General features: G+C 58.1%; 1 protein-coding gene across 4 annotated transcripts; it reads right to left on the reverse strand.

Moving 5' to 3' along the window:
• Positions 1–521: 521 nt before the first annotated feature.
• On the reverse strand, positions 522–16,878 carry GRK6 (G protein-coupled receptor kinase 6). 4 transcript variants are annotated; one of them, XM_054556291.1, is made up of 17 exons: positions 16,454–16,675; positions 12,414–12,509; positions 11,298–11,410; positions 11,095–11,172; positions 10,599–10,699; positions 10,165–10,257; positions 9,994–10,057; positions 9,728–9,868; positions 9,304–9,494; positions 8,486–8,523; positions 8,304–8,393; positions 7,124–7,332; positions 6,876–7,013; positions 2,585–2,722; positions 2,370–2,504; positions 2,177–2,178; positions 1,596–1,686 (listed from the first exon to the last, which is right to left on the reverse strand). In XM_054556291.1, exons 1-17 carry the CDS (start codon positions 16,503–16,505, stop codon positions 1,596–1,598), a joined length of 1,770 nt encoding a protein of 589 aa, XP_054412266.1. In that variant the 5' UTR covers positions 16,506–16,675. The 4 variants fall into 4 exon arrangements, with proteins under 4 accessions (XP_054412264.1, XP_002816319.1, XP_054412265.1 ...); XM_054556289.2 differs by lacking the exons at positions 2,177–2,178; positions 16,454–16,675 and adding an exon at positions 16,732–16,846 and having other exon boundaries at positions 522–1,686; XM_002816273.6 differs by lacking the exon at positions 2,177–2,178 and having other exon boundaries at positions 522–1,686.
• Positions 16,879–19,012: the final 2,134 nt, after the last annotated feature.

Here is a 19,012-nt window from a genome sequence, read left to right on the forward strand (position 1 = left end):
ACAGCCTATCTGCCAGCATCACCCATTGGCTAGGTCTTTGCCCATAATGTGTCAAGGGCAAAACAGAGGGGTGGATATGTGCACGTGCATCAGCCCAGGGGCCCGTACATGGCTGGCGTCCAGGTAAGGCAGGCCTGGGGCAGACATTCCTTACACAGCTCCCACCCTACTCTTAAGCACATTTAGGCAGCTGGGCCACCTTAGCCTTGGAGGGGAGGACACCAACGGGGCCCGCCTTCCCAGCAGTCAGAGACAGACCCACACCCCAGTGGGTACCCAAGGCTTCTTTCCTTAGGCCCCATCCCATTTAGGAAGTTGGGAAACCCACTGGGTGAGCCCAAAGGCTACCAAAGCCTGGCTGTCTGGAGAGGCTAGTTCAGAGTCAGCCCTGGGGGCTCCTGGGCCTCGGAAGGGCACACCCTGCTTCCCTCCAGGCCCACCTCCAATCCCTTCCCACTTCCAGTTGGGCCGGGGAGCAGGAAGACCCCTGGAGCACCGGAAGCAAGAACGAGGCAGGCAGGGGTGGCTAGCCGGGTTTGTGCTCGGACTGTATTCACACAGAGACACGTGGCAGCTTACGTTGGACAAAATGAGTAATAAAAATTGGCTTTAAATATGGAAAAAAAAGGGCCCTGTAATCCCATGCTACCTATAACACTGGGACCAGGATGGCCATTACAGTCTGGGAAGGGCCAGGGCTGGGGCCTGGGGCACAGGTACAACCTCGCCCTATCCCCTTCACCCACACAGGTACACACACGTGCGCACACACCCCACAGGCGCACACAGGAAGGGGCGGATTATTGCTGGGCACATGTGTCTATTGTTATGAGGGGTCCGGAATGTTTGAGGATTGACCAGGGATGCCCCACTCCCTCCTAGGGGCTGGGCTTGGGCGTTTCTGAAAGAGGTGTCTTCAGGACAGAGCCCAGTATCAGGGACCAGGCTGTGGGAGCTGGAAGGCAGAGGCAGACCTATCTGGGCCGGCCGGGGCAGTGGGCTGATGGTATCACAGGCAGCCCAATCTCTGGCCACTTTGGCACAGGCCTAGGGCATACGGAGGCCCCAGATCCAGCACTGACAAGCACTGAGAAGGGACAGCTTTGGGCCCCAGAGGGTAGCAGCCTGAGCCCAGGGCAGCAGGGGCAGGCACGAGTCTTACTCAGAGGCCGGGGGTGGCCAGCACAGTGCTGAAGGCTCAGGGGTGTGACCACCCTCAGCCGTCCAAGCTGGGCCAGAGGAGCCTTGAGTTTGGCAGTGGCTCCTCTCCAGCTCGCGCTCTCCCAGCCAGGGCCGGCTGCCCCCAGGAGCCAAGGCGGGGGCGCCAGGTCTGTGGCAGGAATTAAGAATGCTCTGGTCGCTATATACATTCGTACAAATACATAAATACAGAAAGCCCCGAGCTCCACAGAGAAGAGCTGAAGGGACGCACCTTTGTCCCAGGGACGGCCCAGGCCCTGCCAAACTCAGTCAGGCCAGGGCCTGAGGGACAGAGGACACTGGGGACAGCTCCGTCTGTGTTCCCCAGGCCACGACTTGAGTGGACAATGGGGAAGATCACTGTGCAAAACCGTAAACGGCGCTCGGAGTAGCTGCTACCGCCAACTGCTGGTGGGGGCCTCGGGCTGGGGGCTAGAGGCGGGTGGGGAGCTCTTCCTCGCTGTCGCTGCAGTTTCCACAGCAATCCTGGAGGGACGGGGAAGACACGGAGGAAGGGAGAGAGGCAGAGCAGGTGCTATTAACCACGAGGGACGTCACATGGGGCCGACCCTGCCAGGGCAGGCCAGGAGCTGCCTGGGGGGCGCACTCTGGGGAGGGGCCTCTCCACAAGGAGCCTGGAGCAGCAGCTCAGGCCACACATGGGTGGGCATCATTGCAGAGGCTGCTGGCAACAGACTGAAGTAAGGGGGCTGGGTAGATCCCACGGTCTGCCAGGGCAAGGCCTCTGCCCAGCCCTCTCCCCTGGGGCTGGCAGAGACAGGGCACGGGGAGACAAGCTAAGCAAAGCTGGCAGCTCGAAGGGGCCAGGGTGCAGGGAATCAAAGCAGTGGGCAGGGGGAGTGGGGCGGGCACCAGACTTCTTTCTCCCACATCTTGCCTCTGCCATGGAAGGGCTGCCCGTGGCTCCCCGAGGCCAGGCAGCAAGGCCAACCCACGGGGAGCCCACACTGCTCACCTCTGGAAAGAGAAAAGAGGCCATGAGCCCAGCCAGGGGTGGGGGACAGGCGGGAATGAGGCCAGAGACCCTGGGCACCACAACAGGACTGGAGGATGCCCACTCCCAGCACATGCGGGCACCAGCTCTGCCTCCCACCCACCATCCCCTGGAGCCAGGCTGGGGGCCCAGGTAGGCCGCTGCTGGGGCTTACTTGGCGGCTGAAGAGTCTCTGCAGCAGTCCCTTTTTAGGAGGTGCAGGTGGCTGGCCCTTCCAGTCCAGGTCTGGGGGAACTGAGCCATCCAGCCCAAAGACATTCAGCTCCTGGAAGCACTCGGTCTCCACCATCTGCTGAGGAGGAGGCAGCTATGACAGCTGTCCCCAGGGCAGCCTCCTGGAGCCCCCCCACCAGCAGGGCAGGCCCCCACCTCGTTCTGCCAGGGGATGGGCACACTGCCTGTGGCAAACTTCTGGTAGAAGTCCTGGTCGGTAGGCTCCAGCTCCACGCCCTTGACCGTAGAGAACTGTTCAATGTCCAGAACATCCTTGCAGTAAATGGCCTGGGGCTGGTGGGACAGAGGCAACGGTCAGATAGGAAACACATACACGCACACGTGAAGGCAGCTCAGTCCTGATTCTGACTCGGGTCTTGGCCTAGTGCTGCCTGACACCAGCAGCTCTCTGATTTGGAGTCAGAAACCAGGTGCCCCACACACTTCCTAAGCGGGGCAGGCCCTTCTCTCCAAAGCCTGGTTTTTCCCTCTGTGAACTGCGTACGTTATTCCTCACTGCTCAATGACTGTGAGGCTGTGTAAAGGCCAATGCCAGGCACCTCCTTCGCCTGCCCACAGCTTCCTGGGTATGCAGTTGGGGCGGGGAGTACAGGCTGAATCTCAGCCGGCCCCTCCGCTGGGCACCACTACGCAGAGCCTGGAGCTGGTGACTCCCTGGCTCCCCGGCCTGTGATGCCCTGGGACTCGCTCCGTCTTCTCTGCCAGCCAATCAGAGGACTGGCACAGCCTCCCACTGCTCCACCTCCCCAGACCCACACTGGGAGCCCACCTCAGCTCCAGGCGGCCACCTTTTTTTTAATCTTAACATTGTTTTCTAAATCCTTCAATTAAGATGTCAATTAAAATATCATTGTCATGTAAAATGGTACACCTGCTTTGGAAAACAGTCTGGCAGTTCCCCAAAAGGTTAAACATCATTACCATATGACCCGGTAATTCTACTCCTAGGTATAGACCAAGAGAAATGGCAGCATCTGCACACACAAAAACTTGTTCAGGAATGTTCACAGCAGCAATAACAGCCAAAAAGTGGGAACAATCTTAATGTCTACCAACTGACGAACAGGTAAGGAAAATGTGGTCTATCCATGCAATGGAATATTATTCAGCCTTAAAAAGGTATGAAGCACTGATCTATGCTACAACATGGATGAACCTTGAAGATACTATGCTAAGTGCAAGAAGCCAGGCACAGAGGATCACATACTATGTGATTCCATAGCTATGACATGTCCAGAATAGGCAAACAGAGAGAGACAGAGAGTAGACTGGTGATTGCCAGGAGCAGTGGGAGGGAAGAATGGAGCATGACTGCTAAGGGTATGGGTTTTTTTTTGCAGAGTGGGGCAGGTAATGAACACACTCAAGAATTTATCGTGGTGCTGACTGCATAACTAAAAAGCCAATGAATTGCACTTTTTTTTTTGAGATGGAGTTTTGCTCTTGTTGCCCAGCCTGGAGTGCAGTGGCATGATCTCAGCTCACTGCAACCTCCACCTCCTAGGTTCAAGCGATTCTCCTGCCTCAGCCTCCCAAGTAGGTGAGATTACTGACATGCGCCACCACACCCGGCTAATTTTTGTATTTTTAGTAGAGACGGGGGTTTCACCTTGTTGGCCAGGCTGGTCTCAAACTCCTGACCTCAGGTGATCCACCCACCTTGGCCTCCCAAAGTGCTGGGATTACAGGCATGAGCCACCACGCCTAGCCGAATTGTACACTTTAAATGGGTGAACTGTATGATATATAAATTATATAAATTAAACTCAATAAAGCTGTTAAAAAAATATCATCATCAAGCTTGCTTTTTCATCTACTGCTTCTACAAAGTTAAACTCCAGGGCACTGATTTTATCTCCGACTTTGAATGGAAGATCCAGAGGCAGTGTGGTTATTTCAAGGTTAAATGAGATGATGTACACAGGAAACAGAACAGACTGAGTGGCAGTGCCAGCCTCAGGGGCGAGCTGATGAAAGTCAGGCTCTCTTAGTTCAAGTGCCTCTGACAGGGCCCACCTTTGCTTTGGAAAACAGTCTGGCAGTTCCCCAAAAGGTTAAACATAGTTACCATATGACCTGGTAATTCTTCCTCTAGGTATAGACCAAGAGGCATGGAGGCCAAGGCGAGCAGATTACCTGAGGTCAGGAGTTTGAGACCAGCCTGGCCAGCGGTTCCAGTGAGGCCCATGTGAGGCAGTCACTCAGGGCAGTAGCCCCCTCGCTGGCCTCCCCACTTCCACTCACACCCACTATGGCCCACTCCCCATACCTCACATTCCTGCCCAGGGTCCCCCAGTGGTCGCATCTTGCTGAGAACCTGCCGGCACTCCTCTTTGCCTGCACGGGCTCGCTCAGCCACACAGGTGTCCTCATGGCTGCTCCACCTCACGGGGCTGGCCCCTGCCCCAGGACTACAATGCCTGGCTGTTTCTTCTGCTTGGAATGCTCACACCCCAAACCTTGGCATGGCTCTCCGCTTCACATATTTTACATTTCTGCACCACCGTCACCTAGCCAGAGACCACCGTGTCTAAAAGCGCTCCCCCCACCATCATTCTCTGCCATCTTCGTAGCTTGCTTTAGTTTTCTTTTTTTTTGAGATGAAGTTTCGCTCTTGTTGCCCAGGCTGGAGTGCAATGGTGTGATCTCAGCTCACCGCAACCTCCTCCTCTCAGATTCAAGCGATTCTCCTGCCTCAGTCTGCCGAGTAGCTGGGATTACAGGCATGCGCCACCACACCCAGCTAATTTTGTATTTTTAGTAGAGACAGGGTTTCTCCATGTTGGTCAGGCTGGTCTTCGAACTCCCAACCTCAGGTGATCCGCCTGCCTTGGCCTCCCAAAGTGCTGGGATTACAGGCATGAGCCACTGTGCCCAGCCACTTGCTTTAGTTTTCTTTGTCACACTTAACGTTACCTGGAATTCCTTCTGGCTTACTGGTTTGTTTGGGTGTGTCTCCCACTAGAATGTAAGGGCAGGACTGGCACCAGTGGGCCTCATTATCTCCGGGGTCTGGCATAAATGGGCACTCAGCTATTTGCTGAATCAATAAACATGTGTGTCACTGACAGCTATCAACCTGGCCTGCCGTGCCCATCCTTCAGGCCTCTCCAGTGTTCCTGGTGAACCGTTAATTACAGGACCAGTCCTCATAGACATGGGAAGGGGAAAGCACATGACCTCATCTTAGCCAATCAGAACCTTCCCTATGACTGTCACACAGAGAAGCCTAATTCAGGGGGACGGAAAGAGTCAACAGTTTGAAGGCCAGGCAAGAGCTGGAGAATCGTGGCACACAGCAGGAAACCCTGAAGCTGGCCCTACTTTGGGACTTTCTGGCCAAATGAACCAATACACTCCACATTGAGCTTACGTGAGTTTAGGTTGGTTTTCTGCCACCCGGACTCTGACAACTAGAGGACACTCTTGCCTGCTGGGTGCCTGGCCCACTGAGATGCTCAGTTAACAGGTGAGACTCTATAAGGGAAAGTGACCACCCACAGGACGGCCAGCCCAACAGCCCCTCCACTGCTGGCAATTGCATTGTAGTTTTCCTCTGGGGAACTGAGCTCCCCCATTGGTGCAGGTTCGGGTGGGTGTATGATCCGGGTGTGGCCAGTGAGGGGCCTCTGAGCAATGAGAGGCAATGAGCATCAGCCTTGGGACTTCTTCTCCTCCATGAGGATTGCTTTTGAAATTATTGGGCAAGGCCGGGCGCGATGGCTCACGCCTGTAATCCCAGCGCTTTGGGAGGCCGAGGCAAGCGGATCACCGGAGGTCAGGATTTCAAGATTTCAAGACCAGCCTGCCCAACATGGTGAAACCTCATCTCTACTAAAAATACAAAAATTAGCCGGGCGTGGTGGTGGGCGCCTGTAATCCCAGCTACTCAGGAGGCTGAGGCAGGAGAATCGCTTGAACCTGGGAGGCAGAGGTTGCAGTGAGCCTAGATCTCGCCACTGCACTCCAGCCTGGGGGACAGAGCAAGACCCTGTCTCAAAAAAGAAAAGAAAAGGAAGAAAGGAAAGAAAGGAAAAAAGAACGAAGGAAGGAAGGAGAGAGGAGAGGAGAGGAGAGAAGAGAAGCTCTCTGTCTGCTGTGGTGGCTGAGCTGCTGGGGCCCACTGCGGCCGCACCATGGGGAGAGCTACCCCAATATGAAGACTACACACTCAACAGTACAGTGAGGGGAGGGAGAGAGAGCTCCTAGGACATTGTCAGAGACTCCAAGCCCCCATCCAGGCATGCCACAAGCCAGACCTATCCTGGGGCTTTTCCTTTTTGTGAATTATCTTTATTTCTGTGTCTAAGCCACTAGATTGTTTTTTCTGCCACTTGCCCTGGAAGCATCCTGGCTGATACTACAAGAGCCCCTGAGCCCTAGCCCCGGCTGGGCCCCGCCCTCGGCAGGAGTGGGCTGCACTCACGTCAGGCTTGAAGGGCGGCTCCAGCATGCCAGCTCCCAGCCGCTTGAAGTTCAGCTTCTTAAAGAGGGGGTGCTCCTTCACCTCACGGGCACTGCCCCCACGACACCCCAGGCGTTCGGCAGGGTCCTTGCAGAGGAGCTGTGGCAGGGGTGAGTTGGCCAGGCAGGCGGGTCAGTGGGTGGGAGGGAGGGAGGGAAAGGTGCATCCACCCCAGCCCTGGCTGGCCAGGCTTCCTCGAGCTGCCGTACCTGTGAGCAAAGTGAGCGGGCCTGCGGGGAAAAGCGCTCGGAATACTCCTCAGGGACCTCCTTCACCAGCCGCTCCACCTCCTCCCGCTTGATCTTCTTCTTCCTCTGCTGGAAGGGCGACTGGCCTGCGATCATCTCGTACAGGAGGCAGCCGAGCGCCCACCAGTCAGGGCTGAACGTGTACCGTTCATTCTTCACCACCTCCGGAGCTGGGTGGGTGGCATGGGAGTTAGGGCCGGGCAGGAGGTGGGCAGTGGACCGTCAGGCCCAAGGAACGCCAGCGCACGTTAGGTCTGGGCTCCACGCAAACCCGCTGGCCAGGCAGGCGCCGTCCCAGCTTGGAGAGGACCTTGGCCAGTAGGAGAGCACAGGCCCCATCAAGCGGGGTGGATACGGCCCTGCAGGAGGCCACGCCCAGGGTCCCCGGGTCTTCAGATTTTACACAAGAAGTCAGAAATCTGTATTTTGTATGTGAAACCGTCTGGCTTACTAAAAACAATTTGACTTAAACACAAATGTAGGCCAAATTGGGCCCATGTGGCTACCAGTTTGCAACTTCTGGATTTAATATCAGCAAGAAGAAGGAAACTCCTATTTTCTGAATACCTCCTACCTGCCAGGGCAGCCCCGTGGGGAGTTTTCCCCGAACTCTCTCTTTTCATCTTCCAGGCAGCCCTGGGAGGCAGGTATGATGAGTGTTTTCCAGTGGAGCAAAGTGAGGCCGGGAGCAGCAGAGTGTCTGGTTCAAGGCCACGCAACAGGCAAGAGGCGAGCCTGCAGAGCCAGGACTCTGCCTCCTGTGTCTCTCGGTCTCCAAGTGGAATGTGGGGCCTCATGTTGGCCCCTCCATTGGCCTCTCTCACAGGTGGGTACAGGGAGGGCAGGGACTGGGGCCATGGAAACAGGTTTGGGTTTCCCTCCTCCATCCCCCGGTAGCCACCTGCAGGCTCAGCCATAGCAGGGTTTAATAAGTATTTAGCAAATGAACGACATGGCTTCACAACTGTGTGCAGCCCTGGCTAAGTCTTGGTCTCCTAACCTCTAGAAGAGGAGCATCGGCATGGGCCCTTTCTACTGAGGCCCCTTTTGAGAGAAGACTCCCAGACAGAACTGGGTGTAGCTGGGTGGGTGGATAGTGAGGGAACCCAGGAGGCTAGTGGGCCGGGCAGAGAAGACTCACCCATGTAACCCACGGTGCCCACACGGCCTTTGATGGTCTGGCCCTCGGGCACGTGCACAGCTAGTCCCAGGTCAGAGATGCGGATGTGGCCTGAATGTGGGTGGAGAAACAGGTGGACCCTTTAACAGGCCAGGCCTCTGCATCTCACCCCACCCTGACCCACCCCAGGCACCCTCACACACCGTGGTCATCCAGCAAGATGTTCTCTGGCTTCAGGTCCCTGTGCACAGAGAAGAGCAGGGTCAGACGCTGCTCAGTTTGCCAGGGAGCCAGACGGGGCCAGCCCCTCCTAGCTCACTTGCCTCCTGGGGCCAGGTGTGGAGCAAGGTGCGAGACTCATTTGCCGCCAGGGCGACAGACAGCCCTGCTCTCCCTGACAACAGCCCAGACTCAAGGGAGCAGAGGAAGGATCTAGAGCCAGGACTCCCAGGACTCTCTAGACGAGTGGAAGACAGCTCCACCCGGGAGTGGCCTTGCTCACCCCTTGGTGACTGACTCTGCCTTTCCTCTCTATCAAGTGGGACTACTCATCCGTCCCCTGACCAGGCTGTGGTGAGGCTCACAGGAAGTTGGCAACAAGCAGAGCCAGGGTTCTCTCTTACCCAGCCCCGTGTGCCAGGCACTCTGTACTTAGCTCACTGGGCCCCTCCAGTAGGAAGTTGGGACTACTTCTAACAACCTGGGAAGTAGGAATTATAGTCTCTGCTTCCTAGAAAAGGAAGCAGTGTTGGGAGCAGGGAGCTGACTGGCCCAAAGTCACACGGTGGGCGGTGGAGGGGTGACAAAGTCGGGATTCCCCTGTGGGTCCACCAGAGCCCAAAGCCTAGGTCTGGGCTACTCAGGTTGGCCTGGCGTGTGAGTTAAGCCGGTGCCACAGCCCCCAAACCAATGTCCTTCTGTAGTCTGGCCTGATCGGCAGCCTTGGCCACCTCCGTCCAGGCCCAGATGCAGTCGCTGGCAGGGAAGGACTAAGCCCCTGGCGTGGCCGAGCCCTCCCCACCTGTACACGATGCGCTCCCGGTGCAGGTCCTCCAGGCCACAGCAGATCTCGGCGGCGTAGAAGACGGCCCGTGCTTCGGGGAAGCCAGCCTGGCCCATGTGGTAGATGTGGAACTTGAGGTCGCCCCCGTTCATCAGTGTCAGCACCAGGCACAGCGCGTCCTTGGTCTCATAGGCGTAGGCCAAGCTCACCTGTGGCCGAGGGGACCCGAGCCCTCAGGCAGGAGCTGCGGGGCGCCTGGCGGCAGGGCTGCCCAAAAAAGCCTTCTCGGTGCCACTCCTTGGGCCCAGCCTGCTCCCCAAGCCTGGCGTCAACACCCCAAACCCGCCCTTCCCAGCATCCCACGTGGGAGGGTGGGGCCTGGGGGGTGGGGAGGGCCGGTGTGCCAGCGTGGCCAAGGGGGAGAGTCTCCTTCTGTACTTACTACAAACCTACTGTTCACTTTCTCCAGGATCTGCTTCTCGTTCAGCGCCATGGCCTCCCCTTTCCGCTTCTTGATCCGCTTTTTCTCTAGCTTCTTGCAGGCATACATCTTACCTGTGGCCCGCACCTGGCAGGCGCACACCTGTGGCCAGGCAGACAGGGGCGAATGGGGGCCAGCTGTGCCATTGCTGGGCATCCAGGGGGTGGTCCAGGTCCCAACACACCCACCCTATTCACTCTCCCAGGGGCGCTGGCCTGGCCACTCACCTCCCCAAAGCCACCTTTGCCCAGGACTCGGTACTGCCTGAAGGTGTTTTTGGTCACTGGCTGCCTGTGGCAAGGGGTGGGGAAGCAAACGCTGGCTGAGCAGGAGAGCCCAAGGCCTATGAAGAACCCCGGCGACCTGGCCTGTCGCGGCCCAGCCTTCAGGGAGCTCACCTTTCCAGCCACTTCCACTGCAGGAAACGGTTGAAGTAGATGCTGTCGAGGTAGTCGGCAAAAGGGGCCACGCTCAGGTACTCGTGGGTCAGCCTGTTGAGGGAAGGCAGGCCCAGCTCACCCGCCAGCCCCCTGACACCTCAGGCTCTCGGCTTGCTGGGCCAGGCCTCCCGTTCTGCACAGGCTTAGCCCACCGGTATCGTTGTCGGCCAGTCCTCCTGCTAACCCCTGAGCGGGGAGACACACAGCCTGTGCTGAAGCTGTGGGTGCTACTGAGAGGGGAGGCAGCCTGCTCAGGTCACACAGCAGGGGCAAGGCCAGGGCTGGGCAGCTGAGCTCTCTCACCAGCCACCGAGCCGTTCACAGTCTTCCTGGTCCCCAGAAGCCCCCTCCTCTGGGCATAATTCCAGGCTTGTGGGCGGGGACAGGCTTACCGGGTGAGTTCCTGGAAAAGGTCTTTGCAGGGACCCTGCTCCAGCCGCTGGGTGCAGTTCGTCACCAGCTGCCGGGGGACCTCAGGGATGAGGTCAGGACCCTGGGAACAAGCCCCAGATAGGTCAGTGCAGGGGCTGCCTTGGATGGCTGCCCACTCCCAGGGGAGAGGGGTCAGGCAACTCGGGCTGGTGCCATGAGAGGCTGCAGGCCGGGGTGTGCCAGCCAGCCTGGTTGCTGAACTCCTTCCTGCTGCCCACCCATGAGGCAGAGTGCAGCAGAGCCACTGGGAGGCCGCCTGGCCCAAGCCCAGCCCATATCCTGGGCTGCATGCCCGCCGTGCTGCCTGGAGCAGCTCCAGGGCACTCTCTGCCCAGGCTGTGTGTTACGTGCGTCCATGTGAAGAGACCACCCTCAGAGGCCTGACACTGTGGTCACTCCTGTGCCTGACACTGGGCTCTAGTGGCTCCCGCCATCTCTCCATCGCTGCTCACTCACCGTGTGGCTCAGAAAATTCTGCATTAGCCGCCGCCCACATGCCTTCCGCTTCTCATCCGGGGTCACTTCATACTCGGCCTGCAGGGTGGAAAGCAAAGAAGCTGGAGGTCTGGGCAGAGCAAGCAGCAGCTGTGGGGAGGAAAGGCACATGGGGCCGGGACCTCGGCCACCCGCAGGGCTGGGCAGGGCTGGGCTGCACTCACCACCCCATCCAGGAAGGCGATGCAGCGGCTCAGCTCCGGCCTCGTGGCACAGAACTCTCGGAACAGCAGGCGCCCAATGGGCTGCCGCTCGCACAGGCTGTGATAGTCACGCTCTGTGGGCAGTGATGGAAGCTGCTGGGTCCACAGCCCCAGAGCACATGGGTGGGGCATTCCTGCCCACACCACCAGGCCCTGGGCCCCCACAACAGCTTCCAGCTCTGCAGTGTGGCAGCCACAATCTTCTTCAGAAACCTCACCACAACCCTCAGGTGGGCACAGCTGTTTTGGGGCTGTGAGGCCCAGAGAGGCTAACTGACTAGCTCAATGTCACACAGCCAGGAGTCTGGCTCCAGAGCCCAGGCCTCCATCCACCTCCCTGCATTGTCTCCCGATTTACACGACTTGCGTATGTCACAGTACTGGGGTTGGGTGCGGTCCATGAGGTTCCGGCCCAGCCCAGCTGGGGCCAGGCCCACACCTGCTGCCTGCCTGGCGAAAGTGTGAGAGGAAGCTGTGGCTTCCGGCAGGCTCTCAGCTGGGCCTCCTTCCCAGGAGGTGGAAGCAGCCTGGGTGTGCTCTGCCCACGTGCAGGCCACCGGGGGCCTCAGCAACCTTGGGTGCTGCTCAGACCTGGGGCCTTGGCCAAGATTGGCAGGAACTGGGGTCCTGGACCCTTCTGTCCCCTCCCAGGAGTAACCCTGTCACACTGCCCAGGCTGAGGGCTTCTGGTCAAGGATTTGCTAGGCACCCCTCAGGGCTGGGCCTGGGAGGCTAAGCCCCAGCCTGGGGCTCCCAAGGCAGTCAGTCTGTGGGCTGGCCCAGCTGCTGCGCCCTAGCTGGCTCTCCTTTTCAAAGTGGAATCAACTGCCCCAATCTACCCCTGCCCTATTCCCGACACCCGCTTCAACCACCCTCAGTGTGACCCTGTTTGCTGTCTGCTCTCCACCCATCCCAAGCCTGGGAACTGAAACTGGGCTGAATGGTGCAGTCCTCGACTCCTGCTCACTGGAGCCCCCAAGTCTGCCCCTCTGCCCCAGGGCAAGGTCTCAGGGGAGGCTCCCCCGGCCCCAGCAGGGCCCCTCGCCTCAGCACCCCCAGTCTCTGCCCAGGCCTCACCAAGGCTGAGCCGCAGCTCTTCGCACTGGCTGATGTGAGGGAACTGGAGCATCTGCCGCCATTTCTTGCTTTTGCCTTTGCGATTTCCACCGCCACCTGTGGGAGCAATAGGACACTGGGTCTTGAGTCCCACTGCCTCAGAACTGCCTCTGGGTCCTCAGTGCGGTCCAGGGCCTCTAGGGCCCAGCCAAGGCAGAGCCGAGGCAGAATGGCACCTCAGGCCTTCCCTCTGCAGGCTCCAGCACGCCCTTGCTGCGTTCCAGGACACACGTGCTTCTCCTGCTTCAGGCCCCTGCACTGGGAGAGCCAAAAGAGGCAGTGAGGTCGTTGGGGGAGGACAGTGTTCCAAGTAGCTCCAACAACGGGTCCAGCCCCAACTGCTTCCCGCCAGGTAGGAGTTCCCTCGGTGAAGAAAGGGGAGAAGGACGTCACAGTGGTGAGAACTGCAGAAGGCCCAGGAGGGAGAGATTCTAGGCCAGTGGGGCAGGCCTGAGAGACACACAGGGCAGCCTGGGGACAAGGAGGCTCCCAGGCCTCTATCGCCAGGCCCCACATCAGAGCTATCAGACGCTCAAACGAGGCAGGGGCAAGGGGGCTGGCACCCAGGACTCCCCGTCCCCTGCACACTGGGGCTTCCCCGGTCCCCAGCCTGCCTTGCTTGACCTCGCAACACCCCCCATCTGCAGCAGCTGAGGTCACGGCAGCAGTTCGATTGCCTGCAGAGCCCAACAGGTGTGGAAAACGTGGGCCAGATGTAAGATGACCAGGAACAGCAAAGGCCTCTCTGACAGGGCCAGCTGCAGGAGAACGCCAGCTGATTGCTTGATTGCTGCTAGGAGGGTTTCTGGCTCAGTGTGGCCAGCTCTTTTGATTTTTCAAAAGCAGCCGGAAATGCAGACTCTAACATAAAATATTGGCCCCCATTTTGTTTAAAAAAAAAAAAAAAAAAAAACTCACTGCAGCCAAGTAAAGTGTGTCAGGGAGCTACCCAAATGTGTGTGGCCTGTGGGCCCCCAGGTTGAGGAGGGTGGAAGGGGCCTGAGCCTCCCAGAGCTGGGTCTGAATCTCTGATTCCCACTGTGGCCCATCACTCGCTATTTGTGAACCTCAGCTTCTCCATGTGTGTTATGTAGTGAGTGGGAGACACTGTCCACATCAAGTAGGGCTGAGTCAAGAGGTGAACCCCAACTCCAACAACTCCATGGCAACCTTAGACAGCCACTTTCTCATGCTGGGCCTCAGTTTCCCCTCTGGCTTTCCAGTCCTGTATCCGTCTGGCCTGTGTGAGGGCAGGTGGTGCAAGGGCAGAAGTTGCCTTCTAGGGAGGGGGCAAGGCTAGGTCCCTAGATGACTCCCCGACCTAAGCTGCCTGGAGAAGGAAGTACTGCAGGGGCCCATTGAGAAATTGCTAGAGGCCTCCTGCGAACATGCCCTGCAGTCATTGCTTCACTGTGAGTGAGCAACAGACCCCCACCCCTCAACCCAGGGCAAGGCCTTCCCAGAAGGGGAACTCCTCCCCCACACCCACAGGTCCCTCACCCAACCCTCCATCCGCCAGCCTCCCACCCTCAGTTACTTCCTCCTCCCCCCTCCCAGCCACATCAAGGCAGCAGCAAAGAGTCACATGCAAATATCCTGTCCTGGGCTGCCCAGTCAGTGGGGCTCTTCCCCACCCTCCCCGTCCCCTTTCAGTGTCCCTGGGCCCCCTCCCCATGCCTCTGAGTGCCTGGGAAGAGAAGGGGTACTGAGGGAGGTCTCAAGCCCCAGCGTTGTCCCACTCCATCCTCACAGCAACTCTGCCAGAGCAGGCCCAATTTCGTATGAAAACTGAGGTTCCGAAGTGAGGAATCAATTCACCCAAGATGACCAAACCCAGAGATGACAGGATTCGTACCCAGCTCCCTATGGCCACAACCCAAGCTCCTTTCCCACCCCAAACATGGCTGGCATCTATTAGGTGCCAACTGTATACACACACCAAGGGTTCCCAAACCCCACCTGGGGCCTCAGATCACTTGAGAAGCCATCAGGGGCCCCAGCCCCAAGCTCATGAAAAGCCAGCTCATGAGTTGGTTCTGATGCAGCCCGTCCAGGCACCTGGGCTCAGGACTCAGTGACAATCAGGGTTTCCTTTAGTCTTTATGTCCCACCCCCAACCGTTCCACAAAAAGGGGTACTGAAGTTGAGAAAGAAGAGACACGTTTAAAGCCATGCAGGTTGGCCAGGCGCGGTGGCTCACGCCTATAATCCCAGCAATTTGGGAGGCCAGAGGCAGGCGGATCACTTGAGGTCAGGAGTTCAAGACCAGCCTGGCCAACACGGTGAAACCCGTCTCTGCTATAAATACAAAAATTAGCTGGGTGTGGTGGCATGCACCTGTAGTCCCAGCTACTTGGGAGGCTGAGGGAGGAGAGTCACTTGAACCCAGGAGGCGGAGGTTGCAGTGAGCCCTGCACTGCAGCCTGGGTGACAGGGTGAGACTCTGTCTCAAAAAAAAAGCCATGCAGGTGGGAGGGACAGAGCCAGGTTGTCGTAAGGGTTCTCTAGTGGAGGTACCAGTCCCCAGTCTGGCCACACCACCCTGTGCCTTGCCCATGGCCTGACAAAGCTTGTCCAAAAGTACCCACACTCTCCGGCCAGGCAGTGCCATCAGCAGGCCTGAGGCCTTAACTGGCTACAGCCCTAGGGAAGAAGGCCTGTTTTGGCCCTCCCCACCCCTCCTCCCTGGCTGGTTGGATGACGAGGCAGAACAGAATCGGCAGATGCCCCCAGAGGCTGGGAGGAAGGCCTAGCCCATGGGCTTGATAAGGGACAGGGGATAAGACCGGCTCCCCAGGCAATGAGGACCCAGCCTGCCATGCCATTTCTGGGCTGCACCTCGCCAGAGCACTGGGTGGGCACGGGGTGCCAGGTGTGGCACCCAGCTGGAGGTTCCTCTGGGCTTCCTATAGACTGTGCTGGTCATCCTGTGTCTTAGGCCTGAGTCAATCACAATCTTGCTGTGTGACTGATGCTAATCCCTGGTTTGAGCCTCAGCTTCCCACATGTAAAATATGGTAGAAAGGTGAAGCAGATGACTTTTTAAGCCTGGAAGCCCAGCAAAGGGTGGAAAAACTGTCATAGTCTCCCTCCTTGCCCTGGAGTTCCAAAAAGAAGGGTCTTGTTTACTGCTGCTTCCCCAGCACCCTGGAAAAGGTGGGGCAGAGTGGGTGGTCAGTGATCATGTTACTGAGGTGCGGTGTGGCAGGTGGGGGCAGACTGACCACAAGGCAGTGAGGACTCGATCTGGTCCTTCTGTGTCTCCCAGGACCTGCACAGAGCAAGTGCCTGATAACATCTGGGGTGGGAGCCACGAGGAGCTACACACACACTCGGTCCACCAGACTGGTTTCCCCAGCCAGACCTTTGAGCTTACAATACTGACAGAGCAGCATGCTCTGCTCCCACTTCTTTCTGTGTCCGCTAGCCCCACTAGACCACGGGCTCCCTGAGGGCAAATATCCATTCACCTCTGCCCTCAGTGTCCTGAGGCACGGAGCAAGTGGCAGTCCTATAAGTAGCATTTGTGACCAGGAGTTTCCCCAAGTCAGGTGGGCTGTGCTACGCAGAGGGTCCGTTTATTCATTCGCCAGCTTTACCTAACACCGACTTTGTGCGGGATTAGGCTAGGGTGCTGGGGTCTGGGCCCATGGCACGTGGGGCATCTTTACACCTCTCACCTGGAGGAGGCTTGTCTCTCAGACAGGCTCTCCTGGGGCTCCGGTCCCACCCTTCCCTCTTCGTCTCTCCTTCTTTCACTTCTTCACCCCCACCCGCCGCGAGGGCGGCGGCCTGACCCCCGCCCCTTCCTGGGCCCCGAATCCCGGGGGCAGGTGCCGAGGAGGAAGACGACGGGCCGGAAAGGCTCGTGTCTGGGCGGGGTGTAGGGCGCAGGGCCCGCGGGCCTAGGGGATCCGACGGCTGGGTAGCCCCGCGGAGCTCAGACGCCGCGCACTCGCGCTCCATGCACCCGGGCCCGGCCGCCCGCCCGGCCGCCTCACCTTCCCGGGCCTTGAGTAGCACCGTGTTCGCTACGATGTTCTCGAGCTCCATGGGCTGTGGCGCCGCCTGGCCCGCCGGGCCGCGCCGCCGGCCGGGATCGCGCGCGAGTGCCGAGGCCGGATGGCGATCGGCGCGGCTCGGCGCGGCTCGGCTCGGCTCGCCGTGACCGCGCCGCGGCCTCCCCGGCCTCCCCGGCCGCCGCAGCCAGCCGCGCACTCTCCGCCCCCTCCCGGGGGCCACCCCGGCGCTGGCCCGTCCCGCCCCGCCCTCTGTTTACCTGATTTGACCAATCACCGGGCAGAAGCTCCCCGCGCCGTCTTCCCATTAGTCTTCCTCTTCATCTTTCCCCCGCCCCCCAAGCTGGGGACTCGCTCAAAGAAGTACGGGGGCGGGACCAATCACGTCACCTCTTCCTGGTTGGTCTGAGGGCGGGGTTCAGCCCCTAGGTTCGAATTTCTAGGCTTTCGTAGGATACCAAACTGCCAATTAGGGCCGAGCCCTCAGCCGGGACAATGGAGGTGGGTACTCTGGGGCACGCCCAGGAGGCCGAATATGTGATTGGGTGAAGAAGACGTCCGTCATCTGAAGTACTGCATTTTGATTGGGCCGTCGCCTGAAGGTGTGGCCCGGCAGCCTTTGGCTCGCAGAAGGCTTTTCTAGGGTTTTGTTGGGGACGCGCTCCGTATTCTGGGCCTCCTGCGGGCTGGCAGCGAGTTTGTTTGGTCCACTTGTGTGGCCGTGTTCCCTTGGGTCGGCCCAAACCAGGAGGGCGCACATCGAAAGAGGGAGAGACAGGGAGGAGGCTGCGGCCTCGCAGCCGTTCCCCGACCTCTTGCCCGGTCGCCGCAGGCGCCCCGCCCAGCCCCCGCAGCCGGATGTTGTGATTTCTCTCCACCCACTCCGCCTCGCCTTCCCTCGGCCTCTGCTGCCTTATAAGGCAGCGCTACCACCCCTAGACCTTGGGATGAGTTCACACCCATTATACAGGTGGGGAGCTGAGGCGCCGGACGTCAAGTGGCTGGCTCCAGCCCGAAGACTACGGAGAAAACAAGGCTGAAATCTTACAGCTAATCAACACCTTGTAGCTTAACACCACACTTCCTCCACCCCCTACTTCACGCAGCAGGAAACAGGCTTGCCCAAACTCCGCGAGTAAGGCAGAGCCGGATCCATCTAGGCTTCTCTAGTTCCCATGCATTCATTCATCCGAAAATACAGAGCAACACCTCTGTGCCAGGCACCAAGCCAGGTGCTGGAGAATACCGTGATGGCAGCAAGATAGCCAGGCTCCCTGCTTACTTGCTAGAAGTGGAGGGAGCGAGGGCAGGGTGAGATAAAGGTAATTATTCTGTAAATAAACAAATAGATGGTTTCAGAGAGTGACAACTGCTCTTCGGACGTTAAGACAAGATAGAGTGTGTGACACTCTCAGGGTGTGACATTTGAGCGGATCCAGTAGAAGCAACAGCAAACGCAGAGGCTCTAAGCCAGACTAAGTGGTGTGTTCAGGGAATAGGAGAAGGCGTCCACAGCTTCTGGGCCCAGTGGTCTGAGATGAGACAGAAGGAGCAAAGGCACTAGCTAGGTCATGGAGGACTGTGAACATGTCCAGGAGGTTGAAGTGTTTTTGCTAAGTGAAATATGAAACATTTGAAATAATGATTTATATTTTAAAAATATCACTCTGGTGGATTCCTAGGGGGCCAAGAGTGGAAGCAGAGCAGTCAGGAGGTTACAGAATTCCAGGAAAGAGATGGCGGTGGCCTGGACTAACAAGGTGGCAATAGAGATGGAGAAAAGTGGATGGATCTAGGATCTAGGGAGTTAAGATAAGTACCTTAAAAGAGGGAAACCCTCCTGGCTAATGCGGTGAAACCCCGTCTCTACTAAAAATACAAAAAATTAGCCGGGCGTGGTGGCAGGCGCCTGTAGTCCCAGCTACTTGGGCGGCTGAGGCAGGAGAAAGGTGTGAACCTGGGAGGCGGAGCTTGCAGTGAGCCGAGATCGCGCCAATATACTCCAGCCTGGGCGACAGAGCGAGACTCCGTCTCAAAAAAAAAAAAAAAAAAGAGGGAAACCCAGGGGCCAGTGGAACATAGGGCAGGTACCTCCCTTAGTGAAAGCTGTTGTGTCCGAGTGAAATCTGAAGATTCAGTGAAAATGTGCAGGTTACTGGAGTAGGGAGGGAAAGAGCCTTCTGGACAGAGGGGTATCACATGTTCAAAGTTCCGTAGAGGAAGTCAGGAAGGGCTCCTGCGTTCAGCACCTAAGGGCAGAGCATCCAGCTAGGGTTTAAAGGTACACAATGGTGTGGACATGGAGGGCAAGAAATGAGGCTGAAGTCTTAGGAGGGGCCTGGATCAGGGAGGGCTTTGAGAGCCAACTAAGGAATTTTGGACTTCGTCTTGAAGGTGGTAGGGAGCTGTCACGGAGGTTTTGAGTAGGGCGATCAGATTTGCTTTCACAGAGAGCTCTGGGCTGCACTGTGAAGGATAAGCTGAGGGGAGGGGGCTGGCTTGTTGTTTTAGTTCCCAACATCTGAAGCCCTTCCCATTTGA

This window comes from Pongo abelii, chromosome 4, assembly GCF_028885655.2.
Source record: "Pongo abelii isolate AG06213 chromosome 4, NHGRI_mPonAbe1-v2.0_pri, whole genome shotgun sequence".
Lineage (NCBI taxonomy): Eukaryota > Metazoa > Chordata > Mammalia > Primates > Hominidae > Pongo > Pongo abelii.